The sequence below is a fragment of the Ammospiza caudacuta genome, chromosome 3, assembly GCF_027887145.1.
Source record: "Ammospiza caudacuta isolate bAmmCau1 chromosome 3, bAmmCau1.pri, whole genome shotgun sequence".
NCBI lineage: Eukaryota > Metazoa > Chordata > Aves > Passeriformes > Passerellidae > Ammospiza > Ammospiza caudacuta.
In genome coordinates, this window is record NC_080595.1 from 25,616,321 (window position 1) to 25,634,606 (window position 18,286).

The following is an 18,286-nucleotide window of genomic DNA, read 5'->3' on the forward strand; positions in this document are numbered from 1 at the left end:
CTGGCGAGAGGAGCGGGGTGGATGTTCCGGCACGGGTAACCCTGCCAACTCAGCATCCCAAAGGTGCGCCCGCAGTCAGCGTGACAGTGACTGCTGTCTGCCAGGTGATTTTCACAGGAGACACAGGAGCTGTGCTACAAGAACAGAAGCTGTGAATACAGCCATTCAAAGTTATGTCCCTTGTATTTCATGAGATGCACTTTCTCCTATAGGTCTGGGCAGGGGCCCAGGCTTACCTCACGGCAATTCTACCTAGGGCAAGCCTTTGAACATTTTGTATCCCAGATTTTCTTAGTAGGACACAAAGAATATTACAGGGTTCAACGGGGTGCAAAAAATTACCACTTTGAGGTGCCCCAAGTGTGTAATCTGCTGTACCTGAACATCCAGAGGAGAATAGGAAAATCTATAGGTTTATTTTACCATGTTTTACATAGACTGTAGCTAATTCTTGTGGGGAAAAAAGGCACTGATTTGTTTTGCTGTTAGCTACTAGGTGTAACAGAAGGAAGTGGGAATGAACACTCATCCAAATGGAGGTGTGCATCACAGGGCTTTGTGACAGGCACCAAAAAGAAGGTATCTAGAGCATTTCAACCAATTAAAGCAAAGGACAAGCACTGATAGGTAAGGTCATTCTTCAAGAATGAAATGTGAAGTTCAGAAAGCCAAGGCCTGAATTAGGTTTGAAAGGTTTTGTTTATTAAAGGAATACATGTAAACACCAATACAACATAATACATGTTCAAGGAAAAAATAAAAATAGAAGCAGGATTGGTTTTGTGCAATTAACTCCAGACCGTGCTTCCCTTGATAAACAATTATCTGAGTCAGTGGTAATGTTACAAATACTTGTAGCATCTCAAAAGCTCATTTCTGGCAAGTCATACTGCCATTCCTTCTACTTTCCATGATCTAGATTTCCTCACTACTAACATACTTGAAAAAATATGTTGATGTCATTAACTAAACCGAATGCTTTGCAGTGAGAGTGACTGATCATCTGGTTTCTGCCAGAACAGGGTTCTCCTGCTGCTGCTCACAGAAACCAGTTTGTGCTCCTGTGCTATCTTATCCTGCCTTTGCTTACAGCCAGCACACGAGCACAACCTGAACACAACCGCATTTCCAAGTAACATGGAAAATACTTTTTTCTACCATTATCACCAGGCAAATGCAATGGGACAGATCAACACAGGCAGGGGCATTATCTGATGGCTGGGCTGCAGAGCCCCAGGGAGGGAGGGAGTCAGGTGGCCAAGGGGAGGGAGGCTTTCCTTGAGCAAGGAGCCCTCTCCAGAGTCCCAGCCAGGGCAGTGCTGGGAGGAAGCCGGGGATCAGTTTGCTCTCTGCATTAGAGATTTCCGACACAGGAAGTTGTTCCTGTGGCTCACCTGAGGGAGTTCCTGTTATGAAGCCAGAGGGTGGCGAGTTGAAACGCAGCTTCTGCGGGTGATGTAATCTTGGACAGCCCTGGCTAGGCAGTGATACCAGTGACCTGGTTACAACCTGCAGTGTTGTGACAGCCCCTCTGCTGGCCTGGTGATCACAAGAAAGGGAAGAAAAAAAAAAAAAAAGAGGGGAGTGGAATAATTTTTAAAGGAAAAAGAAAAAGTTTCCAGATTTCCTTTGTTTAAGTGAAGCATTTTCCTTTTCCACTTTATTTGAATACATCGACCTGGTGTCTAACAGATGGAGACTGTACAGATGCACTTTTGGGAGTGCCCATAAAATACACTGCTAAAATACAAATGGAAGGATACCTCTTTTTTTTTTAGAGTTGTAAATTCAGTAATCGTTGCTGTCACCTCACTTTCCCAAAGGAATTTGCCCTTTGTTCTCCGGATAAAGCTGGGCAGAAGAAGAAAAAGGGGGGGAAGAGAGTGCAAGCAAAGGGAATATTTAGGAAAAAACCCACGGATACATAATCTGTACATTGCAGTGTACAGCATTTATACATCAGAAACCCATACAGGCATGGCTGCTTAGCAGCACTAGCAGCACTCAGCAAAATATTCTGCATGTCTTATATTCTTCTCCCATTCTCCAGACATTTCTAGCAAACAAACAGGTCAGCTAATTGGCTCCTACCCATGTCTTACCCACTAGGGTTTGCTCAGAGATGTCACTTAGTCATTTGGCATGAGCAAATCCCAGGCTTCTTCCTGTTCAAGCAGCAGAGTGGGTGAAGGCTTTCTTTGATTTATTAAGACTATTAACAAACAAACTGGGGAGTTCAGAAGCTTCCTCAAGCACAAGAACACGAGCAGAAAGGTTTTTTTCCTGAAGTAGCAGCTAAAAATAGGACACTTAGAGGAAGTAAAGTTCATTAAGTGATAAAGCAGTGGCTGCAGCGATGAAAGAAGAGTTTTTCCTTTTTTATCTATATATTTATTTAGTGTTATGTGTTCTTGCTCCTTATTAGAGTGCTAAAGCAGTGTTTATCCAGCTGAGGAAAAGAAGATTTCCCTTTCTGTAGTGACTTTAACATGTAGCTCACCAAATACAATAGTCAAGAGTTTTAAACAGACATTGCCAGCCAACAAAGTACAACATTTGACAGCATTATTTGCCTTTCATATGCTCTTTCCAGAATGGGAAATGATATGCTATTTTCAAGACACATTCTGCAGTATTATGCAACAGTTTTCTTAATTTTTAATGGATATATTATTTTTAATGTGTCAACTTTTGCATAAAGCATTTTAGTATTTTATTTAGTATTTTCTTTAGCATATACCGTTAATAAATTATTTGCTTTTTCCTTCCCTGCCCCCCCAAGAGCTGCACTTAGCATAGGGAAATGGTCTATTGACACAATAAAAAAATACTTTCAACTGGCACAGTCTATAGACACCTCCATCACCAGACAAAGCACCAGGAGGACATTCCTGCCCCTGCTTATCTGGCAGTGCCAGACATGCTGCCCAGGAGTTGCCTCACAAACCTTCCTTTGATGAAAGGACTCACACACACGTAGCAACCAGCTGTGGTAAAAATAAGCCAGCACCCTGTACAACCAGTGATTCCTGTTAAAAGTGTTCACTTCTGGCTCTGTTGCTCCAGCATCCTTTAGCCATTACATCCAAGTGGTTTGAGACATCCAAAGGAAGTGAGTCAGGGTGCTCCTGTGCCAGAGAAACTTGTCCAGTTGACCTGAGTTTGTTCAGAGGGCACGTGTCTCTCATCTCTGCAGATCTGCCCATTCTATAAGGGCAAAAAATGGATGAGATTTGATGTCTTCAACACCAGCAACGCCAGCACCAAGACGCTCCGCAGGATTAAACTGCAAAAGCTTGACATAAAAGAAAAAAACACATGATTCAGTGAGTAAGAACAAAAACAACTGCTTAAAAGTTCCAGAAAGGTCTAAGGTAAGGGACATCCTACTGTTTTCCTGCTCTATGAATTACTTTCAAGAGTGCAAAAGCATACTTGAAATTCCTAAAATCCAGTAAATGGAAGAAGACTCTCCTTTCCTTGAGTATCAGTCTTACAGTCTTCAGAGACTACTGATCACAGCATGCAATTCCCTGAAGCACTGCACACTGGGACTTCATTTCAAGTGTAACCTCATTTTAAAAAGAGACAGCAGCAGCCAGAGCCTGCATCAGTAGAACTCTGGACGCTGCGTTTGCTTCATGTTAACCTTTGCTCACACCACTGTGTTATGGCTACATCAGGGACAGCAGTCTGTAACTTTCCGTTTCATAAATTTTGAGCTGATCCTAAAATATCAGGATAACATAGCCAGCTCTCCATTTCCTAAAAAGAAAAAAAAAAAGTTTTAAAGAGTCCTACAAATGGCCTAAAACTGAAAAGTCAAAACCCCAGTGAAAGAAACAAAACAGCCTAATGGCTTCATGGAAATTTCCTGAAACTCAGCACCTCATTTGCTTTTTAGTTGTACATCACATGCTGAATTCATGTGAGAAGGAAATCACAATATTTACATCTGTTTAAAGATACCAATCCATATAAAAGGGAATGCAAAGGTAAACTCCAAAGAGACTAATAAAGACACACAAACATATTTTGCAGTTTTCAAGAAGTGTTTATACTCTATTCAATTACAGCCAGTACAAAGGCAGGATCTCTTGCTTGCTTTTTCTGCAACAGCTAATAGGATAACTTCTCCCAGTTGTCACTTGGAAAAATGTGTATTCATATCTTGATGCAGTCAACATCTAAGTGAGCCTACATCCATAAACATAGGAATTTACACATTTTAAGATGGCTCTGCTATTTGCAGTCACAGTGTCACACAGTAAAAGTAGCTTGCTGACAGTGAATGGCGCTGCTCTGGTATCTCCCACAAGCCACAAATGCAGCCAGGGTGTATCAGTCTTCCCTGGAAATACAGGCAGCACCAGCACAGGAAAATCACGCATGGTCACTTATTTTCTGGAGTCTGTCCTTCCAGAATAACTTTAATTTCAGAAAACAAATGTAAACTGAAACAGACACCTATTGAAAAGTCACATTGCATGTTTTGTTGGTAGTAGAACTTGAAGGTTCCTGAAAACAAAAACCTGAGTGCAAAATTCCTAACGAACATAAAAAAACCACTTTATCTTTCAGCAGAAATAAACAGATCTCTGTTTTTCAGATGCTGGCTAAATGAAGATGATGTTTACAATGAAGTCACCTGGACTGGATGCCACAGCAGGAGACAACTCCTGACACAATTTTCTGTATAGCTGAACACTGATCCCGGAGAGTTACTCTGTGATGTTTTGACCTGTTTACCCTTGGCAGTGGGGGGAAGGAAAGTCGCAATGACAAATTGCTATCCATGCCAAGAGAGCTCTCTTCCTTTTCCTGACAAGGCTTCCTTAACAATGAATGGCAGCTTCCTTGGATAGTCACACAACAAAAATGTGATTTACTGCTTCATATAGCCAAACCTCCACCAGATAAGTCACCACCCTACACGAGACAGCTTGATCTAACAGGCACTGGGGAAACTGTTCTCTGAACAGACATGGCCTTGTAACACAGCTGTGAGGGGCAGAAATACATTTGCCACTTAAACCCACCAGTGGCAAAAGAGACATTCTTTGGCATATGTGAAAATAGGCAATACATCAGAATTATACTAATAGTAGTACTAATAATACTATTAGTACTTATAATACTATATTAATTAGTATTAGTCTACATCCAAAAACAATCCTGCAATGGCAGGGACACATGGACTGGACGACTTCATTTGTCTTCTAGTCTTAATGGGAGAATTCCCTTCATTAAATGTGATTTTGCTTTCCTCCAGCTATTTGTCTCTTATGGCGTAAAAATTTGCTACCGTCCAACTATATAAATGCAGAATATATAGAAATGGATTTTTCTTTAATCATTTCCCTTTCTACCTTTGCCAGACATGAACTTTCACCTTCAGTGACTTCATGTCACTTAGTCAAAATAGGTGGTGTCCAAACATACAGTTCCATTTCCACTAATCATTTCACAGTAACAGCACAGAAATCAATCTGTCACTGGATCTTCTCACTCACTGAATTTTCAAATTCTGTTTCCTTTGTTTTCTTCAAGAAATACTTTTTCCACTTTGCTCTGTTGAAAACTACATCTAAGTCATGCCACTATTTATGCACCCACTAGCAAGATCCTCTTCAAAGCTAAACAGCACAATTTGCATATGTTGTTGCTTCTTCTCAAGTGGAACAGGTCAGATCTAGGCACCACATCCACAGCTATGTCAAAATTAACTAGCAGGAACATTGCATTAATTGAATTTCAAGACCCTGAACCATATGTGCAGTTATGACTACCTAAAGTTAGAGTAAACTAAACCCATCAAACAGTACTATTCCCATTAATTTTAAAATGGTGTATCAGTCTGGAAGATTGTCTGTATCTTACAATTTTGCCTTTTGTCCAACCTACCCACTTATCTTCTGACTACAAAAGTCATTGGATTCACCATTTAAAGTACTTTTCTTTAAAAAAGTACATTTCTTTAAAATGGCATCCAGAAGGTTTCCTGGAGGAGAGCTACACACTTTCAACCACAGCAAGGTCATAACTTCAAATCAGTGTGCTACAGGTTTCGTAGCACTTTGAGCTATTCTGCTGAATTGGCATCAGCATTTTTACTTTATTTCACTACAATGTTTCCACGAACATTTAGGGCAGAATTCCTAAAATGTTCGTGCATCACCAGCAGGTGTTTCCAAAGCATTTGCCAAACTTGTTCTTTGAAGAAATAGCAAAGCACTCCAGTTTTCTACAGACCCAGCTGGCAGCAGAAGTCAAAGTTTGCAAATGCAACAAGACAACTGGGCAAAATTCATCAGTGCTGACAAAAGGGCCATCCACGTTCCTACCAGCAGCTTACTGGTTTTACATTTACTTCACCAGAACAAATTAGGTAGGTAAGTATTTGTCCCATCCACACATGCACATAGACAAAACAAATTCTCCCCTCACCTACCTGCTGAATCAGTGATCTGGCCTCCTTCGATACATGGTCTGGTATATTCAAAGAAGTATGAGTGTTTATTCCTGATGGATGGCACTCAGCCAGAGACTGGAGGAGAAAAGGAAAAACGGATAAAATAAATCAAAGCAGGAAGGCATATTTATTGATTTCAAAACTGCAGTGTTGGATTATCTCCTACTATCCATGCAAATTTAACACACAAAGCCAAAATTCAGTGCTTCCTAGTGTGAAGTACTGGTTCTGGGAAGAATGTCTACAGGTGCTGAGGAGCTCCCTGAGTTAGAGCTTTAGAACATTTACATCTTAAAGCTTCTGTTCTATTGCTCAAATTTGAAGAGCCTGGAAATTTGGTGGACTTTGCTTTCTTTGTGCAGAGCCGTCAACCAATCACCAGTTTGATTTGGTCGATCACTCTTTGCCTCAAAATACTGAATTAATGTGTAACAACAATATATGGCTTCTACACAGTCTCAGGAAATACTACTGGAAGTATTAGGGCAAAAGTTTTGTACATGTACAGATGGAATGTTAGAGAATTTGGATTTCACTGCAGCTAAGAGGGCATCATGGTTTTGGTTATTTTTTTCAGTCCTTAGTTTGGTACAGCTCTATTAAGTTGTTCTGCTGAAGGCTGAACATGTTTTGTTTCTCTGGTCCCATGCAGACTAAGCAAATTGAGAGTGCTCAGGTTGGCAAAGCTCATCAGAGAAATACAATCAAGGGAATCACACCTGGGCACATCACTGGTAAGAAACTACTGGCCAAGAAGTCACTTTTATGGAGTCACTTGCCCCCAGCCCTACCTTCCCAGTGAGGAGTTCAAAAAGAATGGCACCCAGGCTCCACCAGTCACAGGCTTCTGTCTCTTCTAGGATAGCACCAACCTCTAAACATGAGACATTTCAATTAATATTAAAAAGGTCAGTTACACCTTCAAAATTAACATATATTTACAAGGTGACTGTTTAATGCTGACAGAACATATACTAAACACCACAGAGCTTTCATTATGCCTGCAATTTAGTTAGCCCTTTAGCCACCTACAGATTGCATTGTTCAAGCACAGCAACACCATACATTTCATGCATAATTTGTATTTTCCATGCACACATAGGCACTTTCAAGACTTGTAGGCATTACAGTTATGATTTTTCTATTCTGGACAAAACTGAACAATGACAGACAGTAAAACAAAGCATATTTAGAGAATTTACCCTGGCCACAAGAGCTGGACACATCAGAATGGCCTAATCCAGAAAAGCAGCTCAAAGGAGGGTGCAGTAGTTTACTGCATACCTTAGTTTTGCCTTTGAGGGTAGGATCTGTCTCATGGAAAACCCACACCATTTACTGAGATCCCCATGGGAGATCTCCATGAGCTTTTGACAATGGTCTCATGGAGAGATATCAAATCTGCTTCAAACAGCATAACCACAGCCAGTAACCGTGTATTGCTACAGCCCAGCCCAAACTGTACATTGGTATAAAAAGTTGTTTCCCCTTGCATCCAACCCAACAGTGCTATTGCTGCACAGGCACAAGGGACAGCAGGGAGGGGAGAGGGGGGTGACAGTCCCTGGCCATATACACACACCTATTCAGTGGCATGATGCATGCAGAAAACTTGGCCTTCACTGACTCAGGCTTTAAACTGCAAAAATTATTAAATACAAACACACCACACTGTCTGCCCTAAAACAGGCAGAAAACCAGATTGCAATGAAGATGAAATCTTCATTATGACTGTCAAAAAAATGCAGAGGCTGCACTAAAATAGCTTTGGTGGCAAAAGCCACACCAGCTCCCCAGCAGAGGACAACAATTAGCATACAGTCACATAGCTGTTGCTGTGAAAAGCAGTGCAGCATGGGCAGAAAAATCCTGCTCATCATTTTATGGAGCTTAGCATGAGCATGGCCAAGAAGAGCTCCAGATGAGTCCCAGCCCAGGGTCAGGGAGAGGGAGGTGTCACCCCGGAGCTCCCCAGAGGCAGGGAAGCACAGCCACACTGAGCTCAGGGATGTGCAGCTGCCACACAGCTGGAAGAGGCTCAGCACCTCCCAGAACTAAGCTCAGGCTGCTGTTGCAAGAGCAACAAGGAGGGATGGCTCAGACATTGTCTCTTGAGGTAGCACATCCCTCACACTGAAAAGTTTACTACACTTAATGGCCTTGGAACGACCAATACATCACTGTAAGGGTGCCACACAGCAGAATTTATTCCTCTCCTTACAGATTAATGCTCCTATCAGCACCAAGAAACTTTTACAAAGATGGAACAGCAACTATAAGAGGAACTGTATCAGGATAGTTACATCCATTTTTAAAATGTTTTAAGATCCCATGTGAGCACCAGGATGAAGCTGAAGTTACAGTAAACTGAGAGAATTTGTGTAAAAATCAAAATGTGTTCTTGCAATTTAATTTTAAAGTCCTTCAGAAAGTCTAACCTTCTAGGTAACTATCCTTTAGAAAAAGAAAAAGAAAGAAACCCCAAAGTTGGGCCTTTCTACACAAACCAGCTGGTGAAAGGTATTCAGAGCAATTCTCAGTGAAACCTACTACATGGAATTGCCTTTTCAGCTCAAGGAAGATTTCTTCCCAACAAGTGAAGATTTTTATTTTTAAATTAAATTACACACTTATTACAGAATAAGGACAACAAAGCCAAGAATTAGTAAGATTGACTACTACATTCTCAGTTCCACTAACTATCCCATATTGACACACCTTAAATTTTAGAATAATGCCACAGAAGGAAATAATTCAATTTTCCCAAAGGTGTTTAGTGGGAATGGGCCTTATGAGTTACAGCCCAATTGAAAAAAAATTACCTAAATGTGAAAAAAATACATCATTCAGAGTACAGAGAAAAGAAATTCTAAAAAACAAATTTTACTCAGTTTTGGTGCTATTTCTCTTTATGCTGGCAATCAGAGATGCTGATCCAGTTTTCTAAAGAACCAAAGTCACAGTGCCTCCTTTCACAGAACTGTTCATTACAGGAAGCAGCACTGATGAAAATGGACATATATAGAATAAGAGTCAAAAAGCAAACCAGAGTCCACTTCCTCAAAATCCAAGCTCATATTTTCAACTGGAAGAACACTTTCAATATATGCCAAGCCAAAACAAATGTCACTGCAGTTCTCTGACAAGAGCAGCACTGAACTGGTCCATCCACTTTTGGCCATCACCAAAATGACATGAGTGGAATAAATTAAGAACAGGCAAGTAACACGGATTTCTCCCAGGGCTGAAGGGCTCTGCCTGGGTTCTCATGCACAAGCAGAAGCTGCATAACAAGTCATCTGAACCAACACAGAACACAAAATGGAAGACTCAGCTGAGGGCAACACCTGAGTCCCCTTCTTTACAAAAACTAAATTTTAGCTCAACTTTTTTCCTATTATGCAATGTCTGCCTTCCAGCTGCTTTCCCTATGTTCCGAAGTTTCCTTATTTCATGTTAAAATAAACGTTTTCCTTTAAAAAAAAAAAAAAGAAAATTTAAAAATCACTGTGTACACTACAAATAAACATATGTTGTTTACATTTCCTTCCTTCAAACAGGTCTCATGATTTCTGATGCAATACTGATCATAATAAGTCCAGGATACCACATCAGTATTACTGCATTTTATCTTGATTAAACATCATGGAAAATTTAGAAACTGTAGATTATGAAGTGCTTTTGAGGGACACAGAGTAGCTGGCTAATGTAATATACACACAGGGCATATGCTTTTTTTAAAGCTTCAATATTGCAATAAATCTGAACTACAATATCTGCCTTCACTAAGAAAACATTTTCATCTCAATCCATCAGCAAAGTAATTTAGACAATAAATGGTAGTGACACATAAGCTTAAGTGAATAACATGGGGATATTTGTGCCAAATCTTTCCTTCATGAACCTTGAAATCAAGGACCTTACCCAGATTTGTACAAAAATAAACATGTGTACACATGTACAGTGTTGGTGCTTCTAGGACTGGCAGAACAACATTTGCAGAAAAAAACATTCCTATCATCCTCAAATAGAAAATCAGAGAAATAATAAAGTAGGGTGAAAAAAAGTTAATATCTCTTTCAACTCTACTGCAATTTCATTAAAGAGAGAGCTGTCCTCTTTCTCCCTCCCAAAGCCATGACATCCAGCAGCACGAAGCACAAGTCAACAGCAATGCTAAATTCCTGCACAAAGCAATTCCAACGGCAGCCACTGGGATAACTGAAGGGAAGGGGATTTGTAAAATGCTGTCAGGTTTATACAGAGACAGATGGTGCAGGTAAACACCTTCACTACCCTGCACTGTCCTCCTTCCAGAGCAGCTGGTCTCAACTGAAAGGCCCTTTCTTTATGGTTTCCATACTTATCTCAATATTTGCATTACACACAGCAATACCTTACTTCCTGATAAGGGAGACATAGCTGACAACATTTTGTATTTTAAACAGAAGTGCCAGTTCTGAAGAAAAAGCAGAACTTCCCTTCTCCTGAACACACATTCTCAATAAAGCTATTGATGGCAAACCAAGGCTTTTCTCATTCTTTACACAGTAACTTGAAATCTATACCCTATATATACCCCTCTTGCTGAAGGATTTCAAAAACTGTTACTACAACACCTGCCACATTTTCTTCCAAACACAGTTTCCTCCAGGGCTGACAATAATGCCTCATGACCAGCACAGGCAAACAGTAGTTAACATGGAAGAAGCCAGGCTTACAGGAGGCCTTAGACATTCTCTGTGCAACTCAGGCCAGATGGCTCATGAATCACCAAGAACAAAAACTTCATCAAAAATTTTGTAGGACAAGCAGTAATTAAAAAAAAAAAAATTTAAAAAAGCATCTCCAGTCAGCTCACAGAAAAACTGGCGCTAGGTGGATGTAGTGCATCCCCAGACACCCAGGAGTCAGGAAAGGCTTACCCCTTACGCCACACTGCAAGCAGGAACAGCATACTCTCAAGTATCATTTCTGCACTGATAGGAAAATAGGGAGACTCATCTGAACTACCATCAGGTGTCTGAAACTGTTCATGAGGAATTGGACTTGTTCAACATCCTGAAAATAAATACAATGTTTTCCCCTTCTGCGGCCATTAAGATAAACATTGCATGAAAAACCATTAGAGACTCTGTAAATTCTATTTACCTTACACTCACTTAATTTTAAAAGATTACTGTTTTATCATCTTTTGATATCTATATATGTAAAGAAACATTTGCAGAGAATCAACTAAAATAATTCCAACCTAATTCACTCGCAACAGACTCAGTCAGCCAAGATACCATAAGATACAGTCACTAAATAGAACATCCCACAAGCAATCTGGCCATAATGCTTTGCCTAAAATGCTTCAGCAATTTATAAAGCACAGTATTGAACCATCTATATTTAAGTATAAGAAGTTTATCATGGTATTTAAACAATAAAGTAGTGAGGCAAGTCCAATGGACATTTGCTAAGATCAAATGGAGTATGAAAATAGGAAGTTTCATCTAAAAGTTATTCAAAAACACAAGCATCTGTGCTCTTCTTTGGGAAAAAAAAAAAAAAAAAAAAGAATAAAAATAGAGGGAACTGTATTCTTTCTTTCTTTTAGTAGCCCAAGATGGAATCAAAACTTCCTCTAAAATAATCATGTGACGAAAGAGACAAAGTTTTATGACTGTTCTGTTATCAAAACAAAGCAAACATTAATTAACCTCACAGCCAGCTCCGTTTATTTTCACAAGGCATCTTGTATGCTATCTTCAAGGTTTAGTCCCATCTGTAATGTTAATACTACTAATAACAACAGACATAAATAAACACAGGTAAGTACAGTTTCTTCTGGAGTTAACAACTGGCATTTATGACAGCCAGACTAAAATATCAAATTTTTACAAATCAACAGCTTGGTACATCTTACTGCTTATTCTAGTTACAGAGTCTAAGAAAAACCACAAGACCATGTGCTTCACCTGAAACACACTGTGTACTTACAACAAGCCTGGGATCAGATTTTTTTCAGAAAGTACCTGATGCTCTCCCCAGACCTATGCCTTCAATTACCAACTCCAAGTTCATGACATTTTGCTATTCAGGGAGCAGTCAGTTGTCACTGTTTTCTGTGGGACACTCTGGGGTCTCTAGAGAGCTGTCCCACTCCAAATAGTTGCTGAAAAACTGCTACTCCCAGCTTCACAGGAATCAGTACTTTTTCTGCACATTCAGACCTTATTCACACCAGCCATTTATTTTTCATGCTTGTGTTTGATCCTGCTTCCTATTGCCAGGGTTTTTCAAATCTAGCTCATCCTTCTGATTTTGATGTCCAAAGCTCCTTCACCTATCCAGATATTTTCTTTTCCTTTTTGGATAATCCTGAGACATCATCCTGAGACATTAATGTCACACAAAAATCTAGGACAGAGTTAGAGGCAAAAAGCAGGAAGTTCAGTCTTACACTATAACTACGAGACCAGCCCACCCCTCGACACATCTCAGGGTCAATGGCACTTTAATCCACCACAGTTATTTTGCTTCTTAAACAATCTACTCAAATTAAATTACTATAATACAGAATAGCAGATTTAATGAGTGTCTGCAAACTCCTACTGAAAAACACATACACAAATAATATGCAGGTTTTTCTGCATCAAATGTCTATTTGGTAAACAGAGGCAAATAATCTTTTTCCTTATTCAGTAAATAAAAATTATAGCATGCAGGCTAATAATATCAACTAGCAATTTTTATTTTCATGCCATCTATTTTAGGTGACCAGCTGCACTGTATTTTCAATTGTTTAAGAGCAAAAGTGACATCTTTATTTGGGAGTACAAAAATCAGGTTGTACATTGAAACATTTTTGTCTTTTTTTTTTTTTGGAACAAAATCCTTTACACACAATTCCTTCTTTTTGCTTAGGTTTTGCACTGTGCACAAGTAACAGCAGGTTACATAAAGCCAAATTCACCATATATTTATTTGTAGGCTTCTGTGAATGCTACTTTGTGTAAATAAGACTTGATTATAGCACACAGCTTATGAAAGCCTCAGAATAATATGAAGCATTACTGATGGCCAGTTTCCTACTTACATTTTCTAGGAAGCTAAGCTCCCTTTGGCTTTAGGATCTCAAGTAGCAAATCTCCAGTTTTTAGTAAACACAGTCTGGTGAAAACTTGTTTAAACAAGAAAGAAAAAAGACTCTAAAGGCAGCCCAGTTCTGAAACCTTGTCCTCCAAAAACACTACAGGGATGCAACAGAAAGCATCCCCGCTGCTGGAACAAGAACTCGGGGAGTGTAAATAAAACATCTCATTCACACATCATATTTACACAAGATGTCAGACCAGCAAGCTGCTTCTACAAGGTTCACAGGTTAGACTGAAAAAGTACCTTAAAGATTTCTCTTCATGAGAAAATCCTCAACTTAATTCTGCTTTACCCGAAGATAGCCTTGACTAGGCAACGGCTGTAGACAATTCTGTCTTTCTCACAGGTATTCTCATACTGAGAATGGCTTTTTACAAAAAAAGTTACCAATTTTATTTTTTAAATTGTGACTGTCACGGATGGAATACAATTATTATTGTATTTAAATGTTAACAACTCTTTATATTTAAGATCACAATGTTGGCAAAACCAATACTTAAAATAACAGAAGGTGATAATTTGCATTTCAAAATTAATCTATCTTGCTTTTCTCTCAATTAGACCAAAACATGTTGATTCACAGGTTAGTGTGTATGTGTGTGTGGGTTTCTTTTTTAAACTTATTTATAGAGCAGAATAATGGCCCCCCTGCTAGGCTGGCATTTGCTCAAGTTTCTGTCCATGTAAATTGAATCTGTTACTGGAATTTTCCCCCCTTCAGAATACCAAGGCACATTAACCAAGAGATAAAGAGATACATTGCTGATACTATCAGCCACCAGGCAGGTGGATAAAGCAAGGGATTTTTTGTTAGTTTTCATGGGGATTTTTTGGACAAATATGTGATAAGAGTTCTCAGGGGGCATGGAGAGCAAAGGGCTGTTTAAACAGAAGTGAATCATTCTCATCTGATCTGCTAATAACTTTGTATTCAGACATCAGCTGCTCAGCGCACTTTAAAATGTTCAGAAAACAAAATTACTACAAAGAGGGGGAAAGTTAAAGGAAACAAAACACATAAGCCTCACTATAGTCACCTTAGCCATATTAACACAGCAGAAATTCTCAGTTACAAGTGCTTAATTTCTTCTTTAAAAGCAAATAGGTCATTCTTAGCCAAACCTCCCACAGTTTTGTTTGAAGTGGTGTTGAGTTTATACGGTATGATTTATAATTTAACATTTCCCTTGTAAATTAGAGAAACAACATTTGACTTATCATAGGTGAACAGCAAAGATTTTATTTGGGCATTAATCAAAGCATAGCACAGACACTACTTTGAAGCATCTGCAGACAGCTTTGCTGGTGCCAGAGCTGGTTCAGGAACTTTTGGGTTTTTTTATATTGAGCAGAACTGTACAGCAGTAAAGAGTAACCCAGCCACACCAACAGATCCGGCAGCACCGTAACACACCACCAGCTTACGAGCACAATTCTTGATGTGCAAATCATTACAAATGAGCCGCATCTTCCGTCTCCAGTTCTTAGGAGAAGTTAAGCAAACGAGGGGCAGCCAGGGCGACAGCGGCATGCATTAATGGTACAATGCCACCTCCCGTCGGCAGCGGGGAAGTGCCGCTCCTGCAGCACACGCAGCCCCGCTCGGACTGAGGCACCATGCGAAATAACCACTGCTATTTCACACAGAACTAATCATACTGCTCGCAGGGAGCGCGACGCAGCTTTTCAAACTGTTCCCTTCCCTCGTCCTTTTGACACTTCTGCATTTATAGTCGTTGCATTTTATATATGCACTGCATAATGTCTTTTTGCCTCTCCACCTCTCCCAGGACAACAGGAGCTGAACAAGCCCCTGCTCTTCAGGGATCTGATCACTGCTGCTGTACCCACTCTGCTTTGCTTTACCTCAATGCAAGGTTACACTCTGGTGCACAGAAAGCCTTAAACACAAAATCCTACATCCCACGAGCAAGTTTCACACAGGTGGACCTATTATCCCTTGGCCCTGCAAAGCTTCATCACTAATACATTACTATCCCTAGCCCATCCAGCAATTAGTTTTCAATATATAAATTGCAGAATTTAGATTTTATGGTTTTTTTCAACAAATAAAACAGCTTAAGATTTAAATACATCTTCATGCACTTCACTGCAAATCATTTTATAACTTACACTGTAGAAAAACAATACCTGAAACCTCAACAACTGAAAAGACACAACTGTTTCAAATACATTTAAAATTTTCACGTAATTCTCAATACAATTTTCTACCTCTTTTAAACTGAAGATATCCTGCAATGTGTTTAAATTTCACATTCATCCTCCCCTTTTTCTGCCTGCAAAATTTGCTCCTCAAAAATCAATGCAGAAAAAAACTGCAGCCCTAAACTCATCTGTTCTCAGTCTCCAACAGCAAACTCTAAAAAGTAAAGTTTACTGATAGACACCTTCCCTTTCTTGCATACTATGAAAGAGTGCACTAAATTGTTGAAATCAGGTAGAATGCAAGTTATCATATCCAAACCTATTCTGTCTCAAACTCTGTTAAAAGCACACAGCAAGCCAAACACAAAATTTTTACAAGACAAGTTTCACTGCATCCTTCAGCAGGAGAGAAAAGGAGAAGGAAGGCTGACTATCCAGAGACAGGGCAACACAGCACATAATCCTGAAAACACCAGGAAAATTCAAAACGAGATAAAGACTCACTTTGAGTCACTTATTTTAGACACTGTGTTTTACTACAGTGAGAAATCATAAGACGTGATAAAATTCTGTGAAGATAATTGTTCACTTCTACAAAACTACAGCATTTCCTTCAGGAAAAAAAAAAAAAAAAGGCAAAACCAGACTGTGAAAAACACTTATTAAAAAGAAACTTAAAAAATAATATTGAAACCTCAAAACTTGTTCCTAGTGTACTGAACTGAAGGACAAATATAATTTCAAAATCCTTATTGGAAGAAGCAGCTTGAGGAGAAATGCTTTCATGATAAAGGGGTTCTGGGACATAGTGCACTCCTCAAAATGAAAAAGCTATCATTCAAATGAAGTTTTTTTTTGCCCCCAGTAATATTGGAACCTAGAGAAAGGTTATTAACGTGATTATTTCTTTTAACACTGCTCAAAAGTTCTAAAACATTTACCAGCAGCAGTAGCCCTAAGAAAGCTACTGTGGACACAGCTACACACCATTACTGAATCATTCTTCATAAAAGAATGACACTTGAATTAAAAATATATTTTGTGCTGCAAAGTTATACCAATTACTCTCCTACTAAAAATTAACATGTAACAGTTACACTAAAGTACCAGCATGCTTCACAGAGGCAACATTAAGATCAAGAAATCTGAAAGGCAAGAATCATGGAGCAGTACCAATTCATCCACCTTGAATACATCTAATACTTGCGTTTGCAAATCCTCACCTTGCAGACACACAAAGCAAATGCAGCCTGGGGTAGGGCAGAGAGGGCAGAGAGGGGAGGGCAACTCCAGCAAAAAAAGCCCGGATGGGTACCACACCTGTGCTGTGAGGTGGAAATAATGACGGTGTGCAAAACTTCATTCCTGCATTCGGGGACTTCTAAATATTATTTCAACTGCTCCCTAAACACTTAATTACTGCAAGAGTTGGCTGGTTGGGGCTTAGGGGGCAAAAAGCACCTCTCTTTGGATCCTCATTAAAGTACAGAAAAATTAAGCTTTGACTTTCACAGCTCATTAATGATGACAGGGTGGGAAAAGGCTGCACTTCCATCTTTGCTGGAACTCGACTGGGGAGCGCTCTGTTCGTGGCTGCATTAGGGAGGCAGGAAAACACCTCTCTAACAGGTTGTCACACAAGTTGGCCTCCAGGACAGCCATCTATTTAACAAACACAGTAATTGCTGGGATCCCCAATTATCTTGTTCTTGAATAAAAGTGCCCTGAGGGTAGAACGAAGGTGTTGGATTTACTTTGATAGGTGAAAAGAATTATTTTCTGTGATACCTGCCCTTTTGACTTGCATAGAAAAGATTTTATTTTTCACTTATCTCAAGAAGCTGACATTCAAAGTTTGTTGAGACCCTACCACCTTTATTCACAGAGGCAGTTCCTTGCAGCATTTCACTTGAAGAACAAAAACACAGAAGAAACACCTAATGCCAAACTAAATTCAGAACTTCCATGGCTGGTAACTCTTATTCTAAATTTTTCTAAACACACATTTGCAGACTCTGAGCTTGAGGACTACCTGCATGCCAAGTTGCAATGCCTGGCCAGACCATGCACTCTTCAGAAAGTTATGCTGGCATTTCAAGGTTGGAATGAAAACGTAGTAATCTCCAGTCTAAACATAGTTTTTATAAGTTAACTATGAAATTTTAAAAATATTAAGCTGTACATGAAACACCTGATTTTTGGCTGTCACTGCCAAAAATCACAGACCACTGTATTAGCAGAAAATAAATTGGAAAAAGGAAAAGAGGGAGGGCTCAGTTTCAAGTGCCATCCTTGCTTTAAGATCCCAAGAGATATTGATTTTATCACCCTCATGATTGATGAAAGCAGTTCTAAGGAAAGAGCTCTCTAAACTATTTCAAAGCCCACTGTAGCTCATCAAAAATGTCAGAGGCATCTCTGAGCCTATTAGGGTTGTATTTTTCAAACCTCTGTGGTTCTCCCCCACCACCCATGTCCTTTGCATGTATAAATTTTTATATTTTT

At 39.5% G+C, this 18,286-nt stretch overlaps 1 protein-coding gene across 1 annotated transcript in view; it reads right to left on the reverse strand.

The window, feature by feature from the left end:
* Positions 1-690: 690 nt before the first annotated feature.
* The window catches only part of RPS6KC1 (ribosomal protein S6 kinase C1), an 85,033-nt gene continuing 67,437 nt past the window's right edge, over positions 691-18,286 (reverse strand). The window contains exons 14-16 of the mRNA XM_058801544.1: positions 7,264-7,346; positions 6,452-6,547; positions 691-3,295 (exon numbers count right to left, since the gene is read on the reverse strand). Of these exons, the coding sequence (XP_058657527.1) occupies positions 3,185-3,295; positions 6,452-6,547; positions 7,264-7,346 (290 nt within the window). The 3' untranslated portion in view covers positions 691-3,184. The remainder of the gene's footprint in view (positions 3,296-6,451; positions 6,548-7,263; positions 7,347-18,286) is intronic.